At 46.8% G+C, this 18,070-nt stretch overlaps 1 protein-coding gene across 1 annotated transcript; it reads left to right on the top strand.

Moving 5' to 3' along the window:
* The first annotated feature begins 3,857 nt into the window (after window positions 1-3,857).
* On the top strand, window positions 3,858-18,024 carry RUSF1 (RUS family member 1). The gene is made up of 13 exons (XM_069486106.1): window positions 3,858-4,194; window positions 4,409-4,523; window positions 10,049-10,094; window positions 11,256-11,288; window positions 11,374-11,479; window positions 13,629-13,730; window positions 15,451-15,521; window positions 15,600-15,784; window positions 15,870-15,927; window positions 16,365-16,435; window positions 17,091-17,234; window positions 17,324-17,401; window positions 17,916-18,024. Exons 1-13 carry the CDS (start codon window positions 3,895-3,897, stop codon window positions 18,011-18,013), a joined length of 1,407 nt encoding a protein of 468 aa, XP_069342207.1. The 5' UTR covers window positions 3,858-3,894; the 3' UTR covers window positions 18,014-18,024.
* Window positions 18,025-18,070: the final 46 nt, after the last annotated feature.

Genomic DNA, 18,070 nt, shown 5'->3' with positions numbered 1-18,070 from the left:
CCACCCCTCTCAGGACCTTTGTACATGCTGTTCCTTCTTTCCAGAAAACTCTTTTGCCCATCTTGATCAAGTTAACTCTTACTTGAAATCTCAGCTAAATAAACACTTCCTCAAAAAAAGTTTCCCTTGATCCCACTAATTAGCTAAATTCTCCTTCTTAAAAGCCCTCAGATTATCCAGAGAGGAAAGTCAGATGAGTCAAAAGTCTTAAAAATAATTAAAAAAAAAAAAAACCTTCATTTTAAATATCAGATACCTTTCTCCAGCAATTGAAACAGTTTCAACTTTGCATTTATTTGTATGATTATTTGATTAATATCCTTCTTTAACTGTAGGATATAAATTCCAGAAGACCAAGATCCATGACTATTTTCGCTCATTATCCCAGTGAGTACATAATAGATATCAACACATGTATGTTAAGGAAAGACACTAGAAAACCACTGGCAAAAAAAAGAGACCAAACACTGAGTCAATGGTTTTTAAAAAAAATCATTATGGCTTTTCAGCTGAAAACAAAATACGAAACCATAATTGGTAGCGTTCTTTAGACTTGACAGTTTTCAAAAGAAAAAAAACAGTTCAATTCCTGTGGTAGGGGTAGATGTGATGATAATTTATATCATAGGGCTACCTGAAAATAAATTAGATGCAAACAAAACTTATAATGTAAATAGAGAAAACATAAGTTATATCCTTTTGTTACTTTTAGCATTTATTTATATATAAGATTTATAGTTTTAATTGTGTATTATTGGCCAGGCGCGGTGGCTCACGCCTGTAATCCTAGCACTCTGGGAGGCCGAGGCGGGAGGACTGCTTGAGCTCAGGAGTTTGAGACCAGCCTGAGCAAGAGTGAGACCCTGTCTCTACTAAAAATAGAAAGAAATTATATGGACAGCTAAAAATATATATATAGAAAAAATTAGCCGGGCATGGTGGCACATGCCTATGGCTACTTGGGAGGCTGAGGCAGGAGGATTGCTTGAGCCCAGGAGTTTGAGGTTGCTGTGAGCCAGGCTGACGCCACGGCACTCTAGCCTGGGCAACAGAGCGAGACTCTGTCTCAAAAAAAAAAAAAAAAATTGTGTATTATTTACTACTGTTCCTAGGGACCAAGCTGGGTATGAGTTTTAATTATGAAAGGAAAAAGAACCTCAGTTAGTTATTCTGAATTTTATTTTTTTTTATTTATTTATTTTTTTTTGGTTTATTGTACATGCTTTATTAAAATGGTACTTGTATTTACAGTATCTGCAGAAAGAGTCCCTTCCAAGGCGCTCTCACACACATTCAGACACACCCATACAGGCATCCATACTACGGCCCCATGCACCGCACCAGTGACATGTGAGGGTCAGACACCTAAAATTAGGCAGCTGTTGGGGGATAAGTGTTGTTGATTTTTCAATTTTTTTGGAAAGAGAAAAGCATGGGAGAATGCATTTGGCCATTACAATGCTAATTAAGTTTGTGTACATTAACATATATGGCAGTTAACACTGAATATTCCTTTTACATTCTATATACACAGAATGACATCAAGGTTTTGCAGTCAATAGAATATGCCAACTTCAGTCTCAATGCTGCTTTTAGTGACTTCTGAATTCATATAGGGGCTTTCCCTAAAAATAATTCAAGTCTATGTAAGTGAAATAAGGCACAATTAATATCGATTTGATCTAGGGGAAGGCAAGGGAAGGGAAAAGAAGAGATAAAAACTGGTTTCAAGTGATCTTATTATTGGGGAATTAGCTTTGACTTAAACCCACTTGAAATTCCTTCTTCTAATTTCTAAAGATTTCTTAGAAATAAAGGGTTTTTTTTCTTTTCCCTGACAAAGCCAAAAAGAAAAGTTTGGGAATTCACATTTTAATGTTTCAGTAGCCTAAACTACTCAAATTGATGTGCAAACCCCACCTCCCCTGCCCAGGTCTCCTCTCTCCTCAATGCTAAAATAAAAACACAGCATGGGAAATAGGAGTCCCTTGTTGTTTTCTGAGATTTGTACACTTGAGTAGCAAATACGTATCTGGTTGTCTTTGATATATTGAAAGAAAGAAAGACAGAGAGACAGAGACGAGAGAGAGAGAGAGAGAGAGAGAGAGACACGGAGCAAGGGAGCAAAAGGAAAGAAAAAAGAAAAAGAAGTAACCTTGTGATTTTCTTGCTCTTTAAAAACTCCCTATCTCCTTCTTTTCAGGATGATGAAGCCCCACCAGACATTACAAACAACTGCAACAAATGAGTTTGGCAGCATAAATAATGTCTAGTATTTAAATCTTCATAGTGAGACTCATTTATCTTGTACACAATCTGTTGAATGTTTTTCGCAGCAGGTGACTCATATTCTGAATTTTAATCCTAGCTTTCAAACTAGTAAAAATAAGCTTCCCAATCCCTTCATCCCACTGGAAGCTTTGTCTTTACCTGAATTCCCCTCTTCTGTGACAACCTAGTATCTATCTTCTGCCTGAACCCTGATTAACTCCTGTCCTCCCCAAAAGTACACTGTGATTAACTCTACAGAATTCTAATTGCTTCTTTACTAGGCATATTGACACACTCAATATGTAAAACAACATCAAGCACTCAGTTTGATGTTGTTTTACAAAGGTTCTTAAAGTGTTTTCAAATACATGTTTCGGTCACTCTTAAAAAGTACTTAGTCTTCAAATTTTCTGTTTTATTTTTTTGTCCTCTATTCAAACCAGTACCTGAATATAGAAAACATTACAAGAATGTTAAGTGACTATGCCATCTGTATTTTGAAACTCAAAATTTAAAAAAAAAAAAAAAAAAAAAAAAGAAGGGATTAAGTTTGTCTCAGCCTCAGAGTCATTCTGCATACGTGTCAGGTGAGGTGAGGTAGGGTAGAAGGGCCTTACAGGCTGAAGTCCATGAAGAAGGTGACGGTTTGGGAGAATCAGAAGTCTCAAGTAAGGAGTTGTCAGTTGGAGTCAAACGGTGGGGTTCCAAGAATAACAGGCTAAGAAACCTTCTGATAAAAATAAAAGTGCTTTTGGCAAATTTCTACTTTAGAGTGAATACATTGCACTAGATGGGAAAGAGAAAGGGAACGAGAAAAAGGTGACTTGGAAGGCAGAGAAACATTCTCTTTACACTCTCCACCCAATTTCATGGACCTTCTCCCCCCAAAAACACACACCAACTTCCTATTTTTCTTGTTTTCTGACATTATTGCAATCCCTTGACTTTACCATCCCTCAGATTCTTTAGAATCCTTTCAGAAGTAGTATTCCTCCAATCTCGGAGAAGGCTGAAAGAATTCTAGTCGTTGCCAGGGACGCTCAGAAGAAAAAAAAACCCAAAAAACAAAAAACTGAGGAGCTTAACAGGGCCTCATCTGGTCCAATTTCTTCTCATCATGCATTCATTCATTCATTCATAATTATCTTTTGTGTACCTACTATGTTAGGTAGTACTGGGTTTAAAATAAGGAGTAAAAATATAGTCCCTGGCCTCACAGCAAAAGAGGCAACTGACTTGCCCAAAGACACAGCTAAAAATTCTGTGGCCAAACGGGGTGTTGAACGTAACTGTTTCCCTAGGGTCGCCCTCTTTCCTTCTCCCCATTGCCGGTCACAACGAATTCACTTGCCTCGGGGACTTGGCGGGCCAAAGGGCCCCCACTGCGTTTGCCGCCTAACTACAAAATGCTACAAAGAAAAAGGGCCAGACTAGTGCCGGGGAGGCCGAGAACGGGCCCGGGAGGCCTGAGGGCTGGATCCTGTGAGTTCCGAACACAACAAAGGAGGACGCGTAGACCGGGTGCCCTTTCACAAAGGAAGATTGCCCCTCTGCGGCCACCGTAGCCGAGCCGGACGCGTAGCCTAGCCACGTTTCGTCAGGTTTCTGACGGAGGGATTTGGCATGGCTGAAGGCGCGAGTCGGGAAGCCCCGCTCTGCTCGGAGCAGTTCGGCTCCGGGGCCGCACGGGGCTGCCGCGCGGCCGCCGACGGAACCCTGCAGTGGGAGGCCCGGGGGCGGCGCTGGTGGGGGTTTTCGGGGGCCTTCCCGGTGAGACCCGGAGGACGAGATGAGGGCGGCGTGGGGGCTTCAGGGACCTCGTCACCACCTCTCTCCGGTCTCCAGGCAGTGTTCCTGCCGCAGGGCTTCCCTGATAGCGTCAGCCCAGACTATCTGCCCTACCAGCTATGGGATTCCGTGCAGGTCAGCCGGGCCGTCTGGGATAGGAGGTGGCGTATGTCTGGGGGGACGGGAACACTGCAGGCTACGTTTCTCACCCATTTATAGACGGAAGACTGAGGCCCAGAGCGGGGCTCCGACATGTCCCGGATCAAACACCAAGAAGGAGAGCCGATAATAGAACGTAGACATCCATGCTCCTGTGCCCACTCCTTACCCCACTTCTTTTCTTCTCCAGGCCTTTGCTTCCAGCCTCTCGGGCTCCCTGGCCACACAAGCAGTCTTGCTGGGCATAGGGGTGGGGAACGCAAAAGCCTCTGTTTCAGCTGCCACGGCCACCTGGCTTGTGAAAGGTGAGCTAGACCCCTGGAGCCACATCTGTTGCTGCTCTCAGCCCTGCCCCCTCTGGGCTCTAATCTGTGTTTATTTAAGGACTCCTGCCTGATTAGGTAGAATACAAGCAAGTCTCCCCAGTGCCTAGAGCAGTGTTTTGTATCCCAGTCTTATCGCCCGCAACAGAAATGCCCTCATCCCCACACACCATTCCCCATGCAAACTTCAGGGTCCCTAAATCATCTGGATCCCAAATCCATAAGTTAACCATCCCCTCCCCCTTTATCTTTTATCCCTAGTCTGTGGAAGATAGCATGAGAATGCAATTTATTGAATAAAACTGCCAGCTGCCCAGGGTGGGGGAAATTGCTTAGTTCCAGGAAAAAAAAAAAAAATACGTATTTGGTCCTGAGTAGGAAAGAGGAGATTCTAGAAAGCATGAAAGGTATTCTGTATCCTCTGGGATACTAGATGATGCCATATATAATACACTGACCATCTGCTGAGTGTGTACAGCTTTTTGAAAAATCATTAAGAAAAAAATGTATGATTTGTTACCATGCCACCTAGAGAGTGACACAGAGAAGAAAAGGGAAACGGCTACGTGTTCCACATCAAGAGGGCCCATGGCTCTTGCCACTGTGCTTTGTCTTTCACTACTGTTCCCAGTGGATTTTTAACTCAGACCCAAGGAGAGGTTCATTCCACTCCCAGTATCACTTGGCCACATCTCTAGTGAGTGTTCCTGGATCTTTTGGAGAATGACAAGCCTACTGCTCACATCTTTAGCCTTTACCATTAAGACAGCAAACTGGGCAGATAGGACTCAACTCTGGGAAGTAGCTTTGTCTGACAGTGCATGTTAGTGGAGAGATGGTGATCTGTGGCTTGTCCTGGTTGCCTCTTCTTTTAGTAATAATAATGGTTCACGCAAACTACTTATTACATGGCAGTCTTTATATGTATTGACTCAGTCTTTACCATATCTCTGAGATAGGTATTGCCATTATCCCCATTTTATAGATGAGGAAACTGAGGCATAGTAACTTCCCCAAGGGCACATATCCAGTAGGTGGTAGGGTGTAGATTGGAACCCAGGTGGTTTAGCTCCAGAGTCCATTTTCATACCACTCCACTGTGCTTAGTTTGGATCTTTAGCATTGCTCTCCTGTTGGCTGAGTTTTGGGAATGCATTTGGAACTTGGGTCCTTAGTTGATGGTTTTGTGCCATATGGCCAACAGGTTGCCTGTACAGGTTGAGTATCCTTTATCTGAAATGGTTGGGACCAGAAGTGTTTCAAATTTTGGATTTTTTGGATTTTGGAATATTTGCATATACAATGAGATTTCTTGGGGATGGGACTCAAGTCTAAACCGAGAATTCATTTATGTTTTATATGTACCTTATACACATAGCCTGAAGGTAATTTTATACAATGTTTTTAATAATTTTGTGCATGAAACAAAGTTTGTGTACATTGAACCATCAGTATATAAAGTTTGTGCACATGGAACATTGTGTCACTGTCTCAGCCACCCACGTGGACAGTCTGGTTGTTTGACATCACCATTCCTGACTCTGAACTTACGTTACTGATAATCGTATTCTTACATTTATCCACACATAAGTGTTCAACATTATAAAATGTGACACACCATTAATACGGTGAAAAAATAATGTGTTCAGAGTAAGTAATTAAGCCACACAGTAGCATCACCTGAATACCAGTATTGGCTGTTAAACAACAGCAACAAGAAATGACAGGCTTTCAGTCACCACCTACAGTGTTTTGATTAGAAGATTGTCGCACACTGTCTTTTATTTTTTTAGGTGAGAAAAAACATCAGAAGCAGCTGAGGGACCACAAAGTGGGTCTTCTAGGGATGAGGAGACATTGTGCTGGGTGGCAGAATCATCTGCCTCATCATCAGTGGTTTTTACCCTAGAAGTCTCTCTTGGATTCTATCAGCTGACATGATTTCTTGTTCTCTTATGAATGCACATTGCTGTTGTCCTTTAATATGCCCATCACACATTTTCACCATGTCATATATGGGCACTTTTTCTGCAGTGTTAACGATGTCATCTTCATTGTCACTGTTATCGCAATCACTTTTATTCAGAACCATTTTGGATATTTTGGAACCATCAGCTATTTCCACTTGTGGCATAGTGTCAGCAATCAAAAAGTTTCAAATTTTGCTGCATTTGGAATTTTGGATTTTCAGATTAGGGATGATGAACCTATGTATGTCTTCAGCTCAGGCAGGTTAAGAAAAATTAAAACCATTTTAAGATATGAAAAAAAATCCACTTATTTTAGAGCCTATTATTGGGATTAAAAGAAGACCTCTTTATTAGAAAGGATGTTACAAGCTCATATTTATCAAATGGGAAATTTGTATGCAGAGCTTCATACAAGAAACTCCCTTGGAATTTTTTGATGTGATCATTTTCAGATATAAATGTCTTAATGGAATGTGTTGTCATAACAATAATAATACTACTGGCAACTAATTTGGTAAGCCAGACATTTTGCTCAGTTACATGTAAAATGTATCTTGATCTCTGCAGCAGCCATATTAGTTAGCTGCCATTATTCATTTTTCTCCTGGAGAAACTGAGGCACAGAGAGGTTAAGCAACTTGTTCAAGGTCACTTGGGGCCAGGATTTAGACCCAGACAGACTTATTCCTGTGTCCCACTCTTAACTACCACATTCTTTTGCCAGTTAGGATTTTAAAGTGGAGCCAAGTACAGTTTGTAGACAGCTGATTCCTTACCTAGGACTCAGAAGTTTCTAGATCTTACAGCTCAGCTAATGGTAAGTGAGGTAGGTAGTAAGCAGGTAGGAATTAAGATTCCTATTCTAGGCCAGGCGTGGTGGCTCACGCCTATAATCCTAGCACTATGGGAGGCCAAGGTGGGAGGATCGCTTGAGGTCAGCAGTTCAAGACCAACCTGAGCAGGAGTGAGACCCTGGTCTCTACCTAAAAATAGAAAAAATTAGCTGGGAGTAATGGCATTTGCCTGTGATCCCAGCTACTCGGGAGGCTGAGGCAGTAGGATTGCTTGAGCCCACGAGTTTGAGGTTGCTGTGAGCTAGGCTGACGCCACAGCACTCTAGTCTAGGTGACAGAATGAGACTCTGTCTCAAAAAAAAAAAAAAAACAAAAACAAAAGATTCCTATTCTACTGGACAATGTTGACTTTCAGATGATAGAAAGGGTATGTGTCATTAATGCATCCTAGTGCTAACCTTCAGATTCTAACGAGGGCCCTGCAGACTGCCTCAGATGATCTGTGAAAAGGTAGACTCCCTTTCTGTCAAGTGGCCCAAAGGAGGTACACCTGGTTGGATATGAGTATGCAGTCAAAGGGACGAAAAATAGAGTCTGGCCCAGCGGGCTTCTCAACCAGTAAAAGTAATCTTGCCATGTTCAGAGTCATTAAGTTGATCTAATAGAAGGATATTAAATGGAACAATGAAAATTTTATTTAGAATATAATGTACTTTATCCAGATGTGGTGGCACTTGTCTGTAGTTCCAGCTACTCAAGAGGCTGAGACAGGAGGATTGCTTGAGCCCAGGACTTTGAGTCCAGCCTGAGCAACATAACAAGACCCCATCTCCAAAAAGAGAGAGAGAGAAAAGAAAGAAAGAAACGTGAAGGGATCTAAAGAGGTTTAAAAAAAAAAAAGATAATGTGCTTAAAGGGAAGAGGTTAAGGTGAGTGATAGGAGGGAGGGGCCCTGTAAAGCTACCCTAGCGGGTATTACTTCCAGGGCCAGAGAGGGGACAGAAATGGAGAAGCAAACAGACCAGGTGGGAGTATGTTGTACACATACTTCCTTTGAATGACACTGCTCAGCTCCAGCTGGTTTTGGCAGTGAGAGAAGGTGGGCCCAGTGTTGCCATGTCTTCAGGTTCTTACAGAAAAGCTATAAATCCAAATTTTCTTGTAAAATGTCCCCATTTTGTTCACCTCTCTTCTCTGAGCTTCAGTGAAAGGGAATGATCCCTTCCAAGCTCAGGATTGTTGTGAAGATTGAAAGGCATAGGTATTTCAGGCATCCACCAGAGGGCTTAGCAGACTCCCTGCAGTGTAGGCTTGGGGAAGCATGTCTATGAGAAGACCTCAGTGCCCAAGAATAGAGGCTCTGGAAAGGAGTGTGTGCATCTGTATTCAGCGGAGAATGGGGAAGGTTGGCCTGTGTCACTACTTTTATATATTGTGGGAAGCTCCCAACCCGTCTTCCCACAACCTAGTTTCCCTTCTTACATCCACCACTTCAGGGTCGATGCCCTCAAGTTAAAACAAGTTGGAGTCCTCTGCCCACAGCGTATGTCCTTTCCAGTATCTGCTGTGTGAGTCCCTCCCGGTTGTCTGGTTCTAAAACATTCCTTCTTTGTGGTCCCCCTGCTGAGCTTAATGGGTGCTACTCATTATGAGAGATGGTCTAAATTAGCAAAGCTTTTCTGTGAAAGGCAAGATGATATTTTATGCTTTGCTGATCTCACAGTCTTAGTTTCAGCAACTCAATTTTGCCCATTGTATCTCATAAATAGCCATAGACAATCTGGAAACAAATGGGCATAATGTGTTCCAATAAAACTTTATTTATAAAACCAGGGAGTGGAAGCCTGGAGACTACAGTTTACCAATTGCTGGTTTAAATCTGTTTTTTGTACTGATTGCTCTCTTAGGCTGGATTTTGAGCCTGGAACCATGACTCTGGTTCACTGCAATATCCCCCGTGCCTCATGAAGTTCCTGGCACAGAGTAGGTAGCCAATAAGCATTTGTTGTGCAGATGAAGGTCCAGCTGGTTCTGGAGACTTCTCTTACTCTGCCCAGCTTGAGGGGACCTCTCCCTCTGCCCTGCACCCCCAGCTCTCTGTCACCAACCAGAGTTTAAATCCTTTACTTATTTATTTGTACTATAATGACCACCTGTGATCCCACTGCCCAGCCTAAGAGCTAGAACATCAGCAATAACCTTTGAATTTCTACTTAAGATTCCCTGCTTTTTTGAATATTTTTGCCAAGTAGATATATATTCCTAAATACTATGTTATTTAGTTTTAGTTGTTTTAGAGCTTTATGAAAAGTAAATATATTGTATGTGGTCTTCATAAGTTACTTCTTAATGCAAGATTATAATACTAGTATTCATCTATGTTGATGTGGGAAGTTGTGATTCTTTGAATTTTCACTGTTGTCTAATATGCCTCTTAGTGAATATACTAGAATTTATGTAGTCTGTCAGTGAACATTTGCATTAGTCCCAGTTTTTTGCTGTTATGAACAATGCTACAAAGAACACGTCTTGTTCATGTTTCTCAGAGTACATACTGAGGAACTGCTAAGTCTAGGCACTCTGACCCCATCATAAAACGGGGTCTATCCAGAACTTACCATACAGGACTGAGCTTCCAAGGACAGTGATCCAGGGTGAATCGGCAAATTCAGTGCCAGGATCTGCCCGGCCCTGCAGCTCCCAGGCTTCTTGTTTCTTACTGGTACCTTCTTCTCTTCCCTAGATTCAACCGGCATGCTGGGCCGCATCGTCTTTGCCTGGTGGAAGGGGTGAGTTTGTCTTCCTAGTTAGCAGACTTCTGGCAACTCTCCCGAGTGACAATAGTGAAGATAGCGGTAGTATTAACCATTAACTGTGCTCGTGAGGGTTCAATGAGATACTCTGTGCAAAGTGCTTAGCATGTTGCATGCTACATAAGTGCTCAGTAAACACTAGCAACCATTAACAGCTCTAACTGTGCCACCTGAGCACTCTGTATATTGTCTTTAGTCCTTATAACAACTTTGTAGGATAGGACTGAGTGGGTACATTTGACAGACGTGAAACATACCTAGAAAAGGGAAGTTACTTGCCCAAGCCATACAGCTTGTAACGAGTAAGATGGGCTTTGAACATGAAGCCTGTATTCTTTGCATGGTGTCAGGCTGGTTCGTTGGGCAGAACCCTAGACCAGGCCCATGTGTTCAGGAGCTCCCCATGTGTGTCTGATACGCCACCCAGGAATGTTCTCTTTCCCTCCAGGAGATTTCAAATTAAGGCTCAGGCCTAATGTTGCAAACTCTGAGCTCTGCTGGAGGCTGCAATATCTCCTGCCACTAGGATCTTAGAGAAGTGGTGCCCAGGGGTTTGTATATAGGCCAGGGAGTCACTACCTGACACAGATGGGCAGATGAGGTAGTCACTCAATGTTGTGTAACAGACGTATCCTAGGCCTACGTGTTAGAGCCTCGCCCTTTCTCCTGGCCTGTCCTCCTACTCTCCATGTGCTCCAAGGGAACCATATCCCCTGTCTGGGCTACTTATCTGTAACATGAGAGGTTACACTTAATTTAGTGTTTACCAGTCCAAAATGTATGGACTTCTTGCCAGGTGCCCCCAGTGAAGCAAGAAAAAGAGGGGAGAGGCAGAGAAACCCAGGAATAGTCTCTCCCAAAGGATGGCCAGAGATTGGCCAGCTATAAGACAGTCAGATTTTTTCCCTGGTAAGTCATGGTTAATAAGGGAGAAACACTAGGTGATCACTGAAGGTCCTTCCAGCTAATGGTGGCATTTCAAGTAGCAGTGGCAGGCTATGGGGACAGATGTCTGCATGGGAGGTATGGGTTTTCCTGAGCCCTTCAGACCTTACCACGGCCTAAGACTCCCCACACTGCCCATAGGACATGTTTTCTCCCTAAATCCAAACTGCAACAACCTGTCCTCCCCTACAGGAGCAAACTGGACTGCAACGCCAAGCAGTGGAGGTAAGGCGGGGCTGGGACGGGTAGGAGAGTCTTCTATTATGAAGGTCGCTTAGGTCTGACCTCTAACCTCTGATCCCACCCCCAGGCTTTTTGCTGACATCCTCAATGATGTAGCCATGTTCCTCGAGATTATGGCTCCCATATACCCAGTCTGTTTCACCATGACCGTGTGCACCAGCAACCTGGCCAAGGTACCCACCTCTGGGGCGCCCCTATGCCTGAGCCCTGGTTGTGTTGTGTGTGGGCTCAGTGCTTGGGCTTGGGCTCTGTGCTTCTAGGAGAGTAAGCAAGTTCAGATGTTTCTACTCGGACACAACCATGTTTTCTGATCTTCCTCCAGCCAGACAGCCTCTCATGCTTCAGTCAGTCTAAGGCAGTCTAGAGCCACAGGACTGGTGAGGGAACTCTAAGCGAACAAGTAGAAGGAGTGGTTTAATATCAAGATTTTGGGACCAGCTTCCTGACTGCTCTCTTATTCTTTCAGGAAAATATTTATTGAGTGCCTACCACATGCTCGACATAGAACATGGGCCCTCCCATCTTTGAAAGGAAGCCATGTATAATTACGGAATGATAGGTACAAGTATTCCAGATGAGAACTGTAGGGGGCTGCGAGAGGGCTCAGCGGGGAACCCAGCATGATCAGAAGATGCAGGAAGGCCTCCCCTACAGCTGGGTCCTGAAGATTGAGCTGAAGGTGCAGAGTGGGTGTTCTGGGCAAAAGAAACAGTGTGGGTAAAAGTCCTAAGGCAAAACAGAGCATGGAGCAGGCAGTGAGGCCGGGGTGGGGGGGGTAAGTGGGACGAATGTAGGTTCTCCCTCTGTGCCAGGCTGCCCACCCTTGCACCTCCTGCAGGTTGGCCTCGTTCAGATAAGGAAACTGAGGCCTAGCAAGGATCAGTAAAGAACGTAGCCTGTCCTCACTAGAGTCAAGTACCTGGCATGGAGTAAAGACCCAAGAAGACGTGTAAGGCCCATGTCAAGGGCCCATCTATTTTAAGTCACTTTAGGGTAGCATTGCTCTACAAGGCACTACTGGCATTTTGGGTGGAACAGTTCTTTGTAGTGGAGGACATTTAGCTTCCCTGGCGCAGGCACTAAATGCTGTGAGCACCCCTACTAACCCACCCCCAGGGTAGGAAACCCCAGAGAAAACACTGCTATAGCTGTAGACCAAGGTGTGGGACCTCTGACATGTGCTTTAAATTCTATACTAAACTCCACTTTTGGGGCCTCCGTCTGTTCATCTGTCAAATAAGGGAATAGACGGGGCCATGACCTTCCCCCTTACAACCCCTCTCTAGAGTTCCTGTCTCGGTAACCAGCACTTCATCCCGCAGCCTGGCTGTCATCCGTGCCTTCTCCTCATGCCCCTTCAGCTGTCACCCTCAGCTAAACCGCCACTCAGTTCTATTATTTTTCCCTCCTAAGTCTTTGTAGTTCACTCACTCCTCCGTCTCCCCGTCACCACTGTCTCATTGCTGGAGAAGCACAGTTACTTCCCAGGCAGTCTCCTGCTTCCACTCTCACCCCTGTTCTCAGAGCAGCCCAGTAATCCTTTCAAAGTGGAAATCGGATCAGGTCACTTCCCTGCCCCACAGCTCTTAGGATAAAGACCTTTGCAAGGCTTCATGTGGTCAGGTCCACATTTTGTACCACACTCCTCTTGCCTTTGAACAAACTATCTCCTCTGCCTATATCATAACTTGTCTTTATTATCTATTGAACTATAAGCTTCATGAGAGCAGGGCCCGTGTCCGACTTGTATAATGGCACCTAAATCTATGACTGGCATCTAAAAGAACCTTGATAAATACGGGACGAATGAGGGTGATCAGTGACCCTCATCGAAGGGCTTTATCGCCTGAGATCTCAGAGATAGAGACCCAGGTTCCCTAGGAGGTCAGGGCCACCAATGTCACTTTTTCACTGGCCTGGAAGGCTGGATAGGCCTTCACTGCAGCAGGAAGAGAGCACAGAAACTGCAGGCAGAATGTAAGCATGAAGTGGGAAGGCAGGCTGGGCCCGGAGCTCAGCAAGGCAGAGGTGTAGCCAGAGTAGGAGTACAAGGGTGGGGAAGTTCTGGGCTAAGAATGGTCTTTGGGCCTCCACCTTGGGGAAGGACATTGAGTTTCTGTGGGGCCACATCCCCAGCAGGCAGGACTAGTTTTCTCCTGGAATAAGACGGGGGAGGAGGGCCTAAGGGAAGTGCAAGGTGAGAACTAGGTACCAAGGATAGCATTCAGGGTCTTGCTGTGGGGTCACCAGGCCTGGTCTGAGCGCCTGTGTTTCCACAGCACATGGCTGCTCTGACCTTCGCTCCTCCCTTTCCCCACCCAGTGCATTGTGAGTGTGGCTGGCGGGGCCACTCGAGCCGCCCTGACCATGCACCAGGCCCGGAGAAACAACATGGCCGATGTGTCAGCCAAGGACAGCAGCCAGGTGAGGAGCCAGGGTTACAGGGATAGCATGGGGGAGAGGGAGGGGCCGGGCCAGGCCAGGTCACAGTTTAGGAATATGGAGAGAAGCACCTGAGTGTCCCGGGGGATAGGGGCGCACGGGAAGAAATACAGGTGCTCCCTGCTCTGACTTGCAGGGCACGCAGTCAGGTATGAGGGCACAGGCTCCGGCAACATGTCCGAGCTGATCCTCTCGAGTCCTGCCCGCTGCCTGTGAGGCTGAGAGTCAGCCCTCACCCTCGCCCTCCCTACGCCACAGCCCCACCCTGGGAGCTGGATGTTCTGATCACATGAGGCCCCACACGTGAAGGCGCTTGGCAAGCCAAAAGGTGCTCGGCGTGTGGGTTGCTGGGGTCACTGGCCGGAAGCTCCACTCAGCAGCTTAGCAGCCCTCTGGCTCGGCCCCTCCACTTGCCCAGAGGATCCTGGATTGAGGGCAGGGACACCCCTAAGACTGAACCCTACCTGTATTAAATCCCACAGCCCCTGTGCTTTTGTGCATTGCATCATTTAACTGTCGCAGTAATCCTGTGAGGTAGATACCGTTATTATTCTGTTTTATAGATGAGGAGAGTAAGGCCCAGGGAAGTCCCAGAAGTGTGAGATGGTTTTCTTTGACACTGAAGAAATTTAGAAACCCCTGTTCTGTCCAGTACTGTTTTCTGGCACAGAGAGCACCTGAGACTGGAGAGTTCTTTTTACCCAGCCCTTCTGGCAAGGGGCGGGGCTGTGAGAGTAAGGGCTGTGGGTGTGGCAGTAAACTGAGGATCAGGGACCTTGGGAGTTCAGGAGCAAAGGGTCCTCCACTCTCCCAGGTGGGAACAGTCATTTCCTGCAGCCACATTGAGTGGCAACAAAGCGCCATCAGCAGAAAGCAGGGGCCCGCTGCAGGACGGAGCACATGTCCCAGGCTGTCCCTATGATGTCTTACTCCCTCGTAGACTGAGGAGGCCCTGGGGCCTCGGGAAGAACAGCTTGCGGGTAGGGGAGGGTTGGGGACCAGTGAGAGAGCGGGTGAGAAGGAGCACGCGTAAACCTGGGAGACCCTAAAGTGAAGGGCCTGGGTTGTACTTGTTTTCCCTGGGACCCCAGTAGTCAGGGGCCCCAGTCCAGACTCCTCCTTCCTCGTGATGAGTTAGGGGCAGGCGACCTGGGGTCCTTTCACCTAGAGTGACTTCAGTCTGGCCCTCAGAGGGTTCCAATAACACTGATTCCTAAGGGAAGAGGTTCGGGTCTTGTTCCTTTTCTTTCTGTGTGGTTCCTTGACCCCTTTGAAATTTGTCTGCCAGTTACTGCATACTAAGGAGTTTGGCAGGGGATCAGCCTTTTTAAACCACTAAATAAAAGTAGTTCCCCACGCTGAGGAACTACTCACACAGCAGTGAGTACCTGAGTGTGGGGCTTCCCCATGACTCTTGCAAAACAAAAGCATGTCCCAAGGGTGCTCCAGTGGCCCTGTATGTACCTGGGCAGAGAAGCGGCTGGCTCCTTATAAATGGTAACTCAGTCACCAAAATCATCAAGTATTTAGTTGGCACTCCTGTACCCAGCCATCCATTCTTCCCACATTTAACTGTAAATATCTAAATAGAGAGCCCTGGAAGGTTCTGGAGCAGGGGAGAATGTGGTGAAAAGCACTCAAGGTTAGTCAGTCTGGCCTGGAGGGAAGCCCTCCGACTCTCACCCCCACTGCCGTTTTTCAGGAGACGCTGGTGAACCTGGCAGGGCTCCTGGTCAGCCTCCTGATGCTTCCTCTGGTGTCGGGTTGTCCCAGGTAAGCCGGGAGCAGGGTGGGAAGGAGACCCGCAGCTGGGCCTCTGCCCCCATTGGCTGCCTCATTCTCTCACCCTAGCTTCAGCCTTGGATGTTTCTTCTTCCTCACTGCCCTCCACATCTATGCCAACTACCGGGCAGTCCGAGCCCTTGTCATGGAGACCTTGAACGAAGGCCGGCTCCAGCTGGTCCTGAAGCACTTCCTTCAGAGGGGAGAGGTACTCGACCCCACCTCAGCCAATCAGATGGAGCCGCTGTGGACAGGTGACCCAACGCCTTGGGCTCAAGTCCTGTGTCTCCCTCCCAGCCCCTCCCACTGGCTTGGCATGCTGACTCCAGCTTCCCACAGGTTTCTGGCCATCCCCGTCTCTATCCCTGGGGGTCCCCCTACACCGCCTGATCTCCAGGTAAGTGGCCTAGTGTCTCCCTCTCATCACTACTGCCACCCACACTCCCCGCACATGCTCCTTATTCCGGTTACACACTGGCCTTCCCCGACAAGGTCCCACCTCTCTGTTGTAGGTTCTTCATTTCCACAAACAGACTTGGGGGTCCGTGTGGGTCTGGGAGGGAGGGAGCGGTGCATGGCATAAAGTAGATATAAGGGATATGTTTGTTGGATGAAGGAAGGATGGGTGGGTGGGAGAATGGATGACTGGATACAGGAAGAAAGGAAGGATGGATATGGGGTGCGTGGGTAGTGGCTGAGGGAGAGAGAAGTGAGTGACGTACAGATGAAATATGGACAGTCACGGCTAACAGTTCGGTGGCTGTTCAGTTGACCGGATGAGTACCCCTGCCTTTGCTCTTCCCCTCCCCCACTGCACTCTCCTCTCTCCCCCAGCGTCTCTGAGCTGCAGCGGCTGGTTGAGGGGCACCAAGAACCTTACCTCCTTTGCTGGGACCAGTCACAAAGTGAGTGTGCCTCGTCCTCCCAGCCTGGGATCAGCCCCTCATTCCTCCAATCCAGGGCCCCAAGCCCTGGGCAGTGTGGAGGCTGCCTGTTGTTCTGGAGTTTAGAGTAACACTTTGATGCGTTCAAATTATAACTGCATGTCCCAATGAAATTCACTTTACCCCTCTGTAAAATGAAGCTAACAATACCTGCTTTATTATCTGTAGTGTTTTTATGAGGATCAAATAAGGTGATTATGCAAAGGCACTTTGTACATTGCAGCACAATTCCTCAAATAAGTGACTTTTGGCTGTCCCCGGGGAACCACTCTTATCTCCCATTCTGGGTCACCTCTTGGGTAAACAAGCCGGTGATTTTATTGGTCTCCTGGTCACATGTTAAAAGGTGGTTTTTCTTACTAGCCATTAAGGAAATGCAAAGTAAACCCACCTCAGTGAGCAACTGAGGTGGGTTTATTTTGAAATTGGGCATTTCAGTTTGACCAGAGCACTGGGGAGCAACAGGAGATGAAGTTGAAAGGAAAGGGTGAGGGAGACAGCCTTCCATGCCAGGCTAAGGCCTCTGGGGACAGACAGGTGAAGCAGGGTGATAGGGTTGAGGGTGTCGGGGGAAGTGGCCCTTCCCTGATACCAATGTGTCTCTGGGTCTCTCCAGACCACATACAGGTAGTTCTGAGCCAGATGGCAGGCCCTGAGACCATCCTAAGGGCCGCTACGCATGGGCTAGTGCTTGGAGCCCTGCAGGGAGACGGACCCCTTCCAGGAGAGCTGGAGGAACTGAGGAACCGGGTGCGAGCAGGTAAGGAAAGGCCTCATGATCTAGACTGCTGATGACACAGTGCAGAGGTGGAGAGACGACAGGAAAGCTGGTTCTGCATTCCACCCCAGGTCCTGAGAAAGATAGCTGGGTCATCGTCAAGGAGGTACACCAAGTGCTGGATAAGCTTTTCCCAAAGTTCTTGAAAGGTAACATCCTTCAGCCTCATGGCTCCTTGGTCCCTGAAGCCTTCTCCCTGGGGACCCTTCCTGCTCCTACCCCTACCCTTCCACCTGGAACATAAAAGACTTGGGTTCTCTCTGTGATCTTGATTCTGGGACTCAGTTTCACTGTCTGTAGGATGGGGAGGTTAGGATGGTCTCTGAAGCTGTGTCAGTGTCCACAGGCTGTGTAATCCCAGTTGGCATTTAGGAAACATTTGGGGCAATCAAGGGAGGTGGGGCTCACATTTACTGGTGATGACCTTTTATTTAGCACCTATTCCATTCCAGCCCTTTTTATGTGCTATCTCAGTGAATTCTTGCTGCAAGCAGATGAGATTTTAGCCTCATTTTAGGCCAGACATCACCCAGCAGAGGCAAGGAGAGCCCAAGTAGTTACAAAGCCTGCTCCCGGCCTGTGCCTCTTCTTCCCCGTCTCCCCAGGGTCAGCCCGGACTCTCTTCCCCAGCATTCCTGGCAGCACCCCCTGATCTCTCCCTAGGACTGCAAGATGCTGGCTGGAAGACCGAGAAGCACCAGCTAGAGGTGGATGAATGGAGGGCTACATGGCCCCCGTCTCCAGAAAAGAAGGTCTTGTGAGCAGCCCAGATGGAGGCCCAGGGCTTGGGCCAGGAGCCTGGAGCAAGGACACCTTGA

This window comes from Eulemur rufifrons, chromosome 14, assembly GCF_041146395.1.
Source record: "Eulemur rufifrons isolate Redbay chromosome 14, OSU_ERuf_1, whole genome shotgun sequence".
NCBI lineage: Eukaryota > Metazoa > Chordata > Mammalia > Primates > Lemuridae > Eulemur > Eulemur rufifrons.
Note: the sequence above shows the minus strand (reverse complement) of the source record. Positions and strands in the feature narration are given on the sequence as shown.

Bases quoted from the DNA above. Each gene is read 5' to 3' on its own strand.
- RUSF1 (XM_069486106.1), top strand. From the start codon at position 3,895: ATGGCTGAAGGCGCGAGTCGGGAAGCCCCGCTCTGCTCGGAGCAGTTC. The intron at 10,095-11,255 runs GTGAGTTTGTCT...CCTCCCCTACAG, and splicing joins GTCTTTGCCTGGTGGAAGGG to GAGCAAACTGGACTGCAACG. The intron at 17,402-17,915 runs GTAACATCCTTC...ATCTCTCCCTAG, and splicing joins TTTCCCAAAGTTCTTGAAAG to GACTGCAAGATGCTGGCTGG.